Source organism: Notothenia coriiceps, unplaced genomic scaffold, assembly GCF_000735185.1.
Source record: "Notothenia coriiceps isolate Sejong01 unplaced genomic scaffold, NC01 NC01_scaffold00018583, whole genome shotgun sequence".
NCBI classification, from domain to species: Eukaryota; Metazoa; Chordata; class Actinopteri; order Perciformes; family Nototheniidae; genus Notothenia; species Notothenia coriiceps.
Genome location: NW_011351284.1, coordinates 1 through 6,304, shown reverse-complemented (window position 1 = coordinate 6,304; position 6,304 = coordinate 1). Strand labels below are relative to the sequence as shown.

General features: G+C 43.1%; 1 protein-coding gene across 2 annotated transcripts; it reads left to right on the top strand.

The window, feature by feature from the left end:
• Positions 1–12: 12 nt before the first annotated feature.
• Positions 13–5,964, top strand: cog1 (component of oligomeric golgi complex 1). Of its 2 annotated transcripts, none has more exons than XM_010777756.1 (7): positions 13–567; positions 646–807; positions 1,151–1,275; positions 2,453–2,561; positions 2,708–2,817; positions 3,047–3,128; positions 5,087–5,964. In XM_010777756.1, the coding sequence occupies exons 1-7, from the start codon at positions 421–423 to the stop codon at positions 5,225–5,227; spliced, it is 876 nt and encodes a 291-aa protein (XP_010776058.1). In that variant the 5' UTR covers positions 13–420; the 3' UTR covers positions 5,228–5,964. The 2 variants fall into 2 exon arrangements, with proteins under 2 accessions (XP_010776058.1, XP_010776057.1); XM_010777755.1 differs by having other exon boundaries at positions 15–567; positions 5,084–5,964.
• Positions 5,965–6,304: the final 340 nt, after the last annotated feature.

The window sequence follows — 6,304 nt, the reverse complement described above, 5'->3', positions numbered from 1 at the left end:
CACACACACACACACACACACACACACACACACACACACACACACACGCGCAGAGCAGATATTTACATAGAGCAGCAAACAGGAGCGAGAATCTTTGATTGACGGAATCAGCTTTGAGCGACTGATGCTCAGCAGGTAGAGCTGTTAACAGATGTCATGGTACACCAAATGACACCCACATTTCACCATAATTACACTGTTATTACACCCATTTCACAAATGGAAACAGCCTGTCAAATGAATGCATAAAGGGTTCACTGTGAGTCCATTAAGCTGCTGAAATAAGCAGATTTTTTCAATGAGCCATTACATCATTATAAGCTGGTGTTGTTTGTTCCTGCTGCCCTCAAATGCCCAGACAAATGAAGGCCTGAATGTGTGCTGTTGGTGGGCTGCCTGACGGAGTGTGTGTTGTCACAGATGCTGCTGGATAAGTTGGGCACAGCGCTGCATGCAGAGTCTGCTGGGGCGGTCCTGACCACAGGGACTAACTGGGAGGATCTGGAGATCCAGGAGGAGGCGGAGTCAGGGAGCAGCGTGACATCCAAGATCCGTCTTCCAGTCCAGGTGAGGGTCTCAGCAGCTCCAACACACACAGGAAATGCTTTATCACTCCTTTCAGTAATCTGATATGTGTCTCCGCAGCCGTCCTGGTTTGTGCAGTCGCTGCTGTTCCAGCTGTGTGTGGAGGTAAACAGGGTGGGGGGGCACGCCCTGCCCCGGCCCACCCTGCAGGAGCTGCTGCAGACCTGTCTGGATCAGGCCCTGCAGCACTACCACAGCCTCACACAGCGGGCCCCCAGCACGGTAAGGAACACACACACACACTCACACACAGTGTTGATAACAGGGGAAGTTTGTAATGTGAAAAACGTCTGTTTTATTACTGCACATTTTTTATTTTATTATTACTTTGCAATAGTAAAATGTACATAGATTTTTGGTATATCCAGATTTCATGTAATTATTCTTTGAATATCTTAACCTATAATCTTCTTTTTTCAATCGTTTTTTATAATTATTTTAATTGTTGGGGTTGTTGTTCTTACTAATTATCGTCTTTAGCTGTGTTTATGTATGCATCATATACACAAAGACAAATTCCTTGAATGAGTGAACCTACTGTTGTTTTCTGTTCCTCGTCCTCCAGGAGGGAGTGTTCCCCATGACTCAGAACAGAGCCCTGCAGCTGCTGTTTGACCTGCGGTACCTGAACTCAACCCTGGGCAGCAGACAGGAAGAGGGCAAAAGCTCCAGATCCCACCAAGACCCCAGGTAACACCATCACCCACAACCAGGATGGAGTCTATACCCCACCCCAGCTATCAGAGGAGTGCTGCACAGCTCCTGGCTCCAGTGTCTGAGTCATTCCAAAAAGAATGAATGTACATGATTCAAGTATGAATTCATAGAATAAAGCAAAAACTAATTTTCCTCATCTGCAGCAACAATTCAACTTTTCTAGTCAACCAGACCATAACAGAAGATCACATCCAACATTTAAACATCTGTGAATCTAATTTAAGAAAATAATTATCACCTAGCATAAATATATGTTCTACTTGAATTACATGACATATAATGCTACTAGTATGCTAGAATCCTTTCTCCTGTAGGGGTCACTGGTGGTATTACTCTACTTCATTTGACTAAGCATCATTTGTAACCGGTCCAACGGTTTGAGAAGTATATGACGTTTAGAATTCAGATGACTGCAGGCACTAACCAGTTCAGTATCTGGGATGTTCCAGAGCAGGCAGGGGGTGCAGGTCTTATAATCATGCCTCACACGTCTCACATTTTGTCTCGGAGATGCTCAATATTAGTTATTGATTATGCATCACTGACAGGAAGTGATGAATGAGCTCTGATGTGACTCCTGCTGGATCTTGATACTGACGTCTGGACTGGTTGGCTTTCTCTGACGCACTTCCACAAAATAATTGCAGAGATCCAAAATGTGTTCAACAATTCCTAATTTAATATCAATGAGTAATGTGTAATCACACGAAGGAATAATCCAGCTATCAAAGTGGCAGACCTTCTCACTCTGTCCGCCTCACACCTAACACAGGTGAACAGCTGATTATATTATGGATCCAACCATCTCAACCAACCCATTGCGATGACACAATAACACATGATAATATAACAAACACTGGCCTATACCAAACAGAAAACCATCTCGGACCTTATTAAATGCACAACAAATGTCACCACTATGTGAGATTCGTGGCTCCTATCCTGTTTATCTGTTGCATATTTAGAGCGTGTATGTAATCAGTTGACTACACAGTCAGTCTGGAGCCATGCTCCATATGCTTCTGTTCAAAGCTGTATTAGCACAGAGACAGAGGATCAGGGATTGATAGGAGCTGGGTGCAGGTCTGGAGTGACTCTACCTCTCTAGCTTTCTGATTGAGCCACTTCAACACTGTTTTGTGTCTTTCAGATTCCACGACGTCTGTGATTGGCTGGAGGGCTACATCGACCCATTTGACCTGGACGTGTTCACCCCCCCGCTGAACACCAACCTCAACCGCATGTCCCAGAGGACTTCGGTACTTCAGCACCACGCCATGAATAGTTCACACACACACACACACACACACACAATGCCTGTACATGTTTCCAGATGTGACAGTAAACAGGTGACTCTGGTGCTCTGTTACTGAAGTTGTTGAGGTCCTGTGACGTTGTGCCTCAGGTGCTGCTGGGCCTGCTGACAGGCTCCGAGAAGCAGTTCCCCTCGCGGAGCAGCAGTGTGAACTCCCAGGAGCCGTACAACATCCTGCCACTGGCCAGCAGCCAGATCAGGTCAGAGGTCAACTCCAGCTCATCTAAACTCAATTATCAAATAAAATATCTGATGTTGGTCAGATCTTACTAAATTCTTAATTAAATTACTGTCATTGAGTCCAGTTATAGTCAGTAATTAATATGACTGTATATACAGTAACTATCCTTCCCTGTCTCTTTTGGATATGTGCCATACTTTTTTTCAAAATTGTATTTCAACCTAATTCCCACGATGTCCCCTCCTCAGGTTCGGGTTGCTACCTCTCAGCATGTCCAATGTGCGTAAACCCAAGTCGGCCTCCCGGAGCTCTGAGGCTCCTCACCACATGGTGAGTAACTGAGCTGAGATCAGCAGCAGGATGTAACTCTGATTTTTTCATAAGCTGACACACACACACTGTATGTCTTCATCTCTCTGTTTATTGTTTTGTTGCACCCTGGGTAATGTTCTCTGTTACACCCTCTGCCTCCTCAGAGATTCTGAATGCAAGAGACTCAGGTGTGTGTGTGTGTGTGTGTGTGTGTGTGTGTGTGTGTGTGTGTGTGTGTGTGTGTGTGTGTGTGTGTGTGTGTGTGTGTGTGTGTGTGTGTGTGTGGTGCCCCTGGTGCCTTTGCAGTATGACAGTACAGATTATGAAGTGGTGAAATCATTCAGACGGACCACAGAATGTTCTGCTCTGTTCTCTCCCACCCTCTGCCGGGCTCAGCTCAGGATCAGACTAATGACTGGACACTTTCTTGGGGAAGCAGCACTGCAACAATGACATGGCATTTTCCTGGTCTGAGTGGACAAATCACATCTTGAGTTGCATGCATTACTAGTTTAATGTGTGGCAATGTCCACAGCAATACAAACAATCTGATGTCTCTATGCAACTCCAGTTGGGATTTGTCCAAAGTAATCAATTTTAAGCTTTCCTTAAAAAAAAAAGAATGACCAACATGAATTCCAATGATATAAGTGTGCCTTGGAGCCAGTGCAAGTTGAATTGTTGCTTTGCATGGCCAACAGTGTCCCTCTGCCTCCATTCTGCTAAGCTAGGCTAAACCTGTATCCTCTCACTGCTGGGTGCTCGGAGCTAACATCTACTCCTTCCATCTGACGACAAACTTTACTGTTCCGACAGAATAATCCAGGCTCTCTGAAACGTTGGATTAGGTGTTTCATGATAACATGGAGTGTTAACTAGTTTAAAGGTGAAAGTAGTCCCCACCAGTGACCCCTTAGACAATGAATGTGACCTTTAGCTTCTTTGCCTCTCCTGTCCACTACATTCCCTCTCCACATTTGAAATGTTAGCATGGAGCTCCAGAGCCCGGCTCTCCTGTAGCTAGCCCTGTGAAGCTACACATCACACTGCTGGATTTACCGTTGTGCTGGTATACCTTCTCACTCGAACATGTTGTGAGACATTCAGGAGCTAACTACAGCGCTGGTCATCTCGCAACACGGCTCCTGCCTCTGATCCATTGTTAAGCCCCAACGGAGCGAAGCTACTTTATGATACTGATCTTTTACATAAATGACAGAGAGGAACTGGCTTGTTGACATTATGATCGTTAGTAGTAGAGGTAAACTAGAATTTAGAACTGCTTCATAACTATTTTATTTATATTGTCTATGCATTTATTATTTTAACCAGAGAAATGAGACGTATGAAAACCTCAATTGTTCCATAGACTTTACATATTGAATTTCCACAATCTTTTTCAAAGTAATTGACAGTCAACTATTTCCGAGTGATCTGATGCCGGCACTTGCCATCTCCTGGAACAAGAAGTCACTCAAGCAGTTGTTAAATGGTGTCTGTGTGGGACCATCAGGCAGGTATCAAATAAAAATCACAATTTATTCCAACCACAAAAAGTCTTACATTAAAATGTTAAGCTTGTCAAACCAAAGGTGGAAGATTTGTGCTTAGCAACACAGAAGATGTTTGGAAGAATACTGATGTAGAACGCTGTAGTATCTTTGTACTGTGTACTCTCTGGTTACCATTGAAAGGGACCTGTGTCATTCGGAGCAAATCCCCTGTTTTACCTTACGCCTGCCTGCTGTTAAATACTCAATGTTCGGTGTTCTTCCCCTAACACATTTAATGGGCTCTTGAGTGAGTTTAATGCCCACATCCCAAGAGATGGCCATCCAGGCATAGTATGATAGCCCTATTTGAACCGGTGACCCAGGGACAATAGAACATTGTGTTGTGTTTTTATTACTTAAGAATGAGGATGGACAATCCACCAAAACCTCAGCTAACCTGCCGTGTTCTCCTCCCTGCAGCAGACGCCTCCCCCCCCCTCCTCCACAGCGGGTGAGGACAGCTTCCGGCCGGGCAGCCTCTTCAGACAGCTGGCTGCTCAGGACGAGGACTCTGCCACTCCCTCTCTGTTCAAACTCAGCTGGCTGTCTGGCATGGCCAAATAACCCTTTATGCACAACACTTTTTATTTGACTTTGCAGAAACTTTGTAAAAATAATATATAGTAAAACAAGTTTGTCTTTGAGACGTGTGTGTTGTGTGATTGAATTCACCTGGGCTTAGAGCAAAGGATTTCAACCAAGGAGGAGATCAGGGATTTGTCCTTTGCTGAAATATTGATTTGCATTTAGCATTTGCTGTGCTTCAGTACAACTTCCGGAGCAAAAAGGTATAGCCAATGCGGAAGTGCCTTAAACCTGCATCAAGTCAGATTATATTAACTTACTCAAAATCTACCTAATGAATTTATGGTCACAATTGATAGTTTCTTTTTGTAAAACGTGTCCCATTTAGAGTAAACAAGAGACCATAATACAGAGTATACTTAACGAGTAGCCACCTGGTCGTTGATGCTTCTCATTCTTTGACTGCAACCCTTGTTACAGCTTTATTTGGTCAATCATTTAATATTAATGTTGTTATATTCTTATTATCATTAGTAACATGATAGTTTGTAACTAAGATGGAATGTACAGCAAATCCAAACGACTTGCTGTGGAACACAGTAGTTCATAGTATACACTGTAGTAGAGGTTATTACAACTATTAACACACACAAGTCTGTTCTAACCCGATTACATGTATTCACTTGTAGCTTCCAGCTACTGACATGCATTAGGACACTTTGACTATAACTGGAGCAATGGTTTACATTTATTACAAATAAATCTCTTGAATATGATTCAACATCTCTTAGCAGTATATACAGTGGGGCAAAAAAGTATTTAGTCAGCCACCAATTGTGCAAGTTCTCCCACTTAAAAAGATGAGAGGCCTGTAATTTTCATCCTAGGTATACCTCAACTATGAGACAAAATGAGAAAAAAAAATAATCCAGAAAATCACATTTGTCAGATTTTTAAAGAATTTATTTGCAAATTATGGTGGAAAATAAGTATTTGGTCAATAACAAAAGTTCATCTCAATACTTTGTTATATACCCTTTGTTGGCAATGACAGAGGTCAAACGTTTTCTGTAAGTCTTCACAAGGTTTTCACACACTGTTGCTGGTATTTGGCTT

Bases quoted from the DNA above. Each gene is read 5' to 3' on its own strand.
- cog1 (XM_010777755.1), top strand. From the start codon at position 421: ATGCTGCTGGATAAGTTGGGCACAGCGCTGCATGCAGAGTCTGCTGGG. The intron at 808-1,150 runs GTAAGGAACACA...CTCGTCCTCCAG, and splicing joins CACAGCGGGCCCCCAGCACG to GAGGGAGTGTTCCCCATGAC. The intron at 2,818-3,046 runs GTCAGAGGTCAA...TCCCCTCCTCAG, and splicing joins CTGGCCAGCAGCCAGATCAG to GTTCGGGTTGCTACCTCTCA.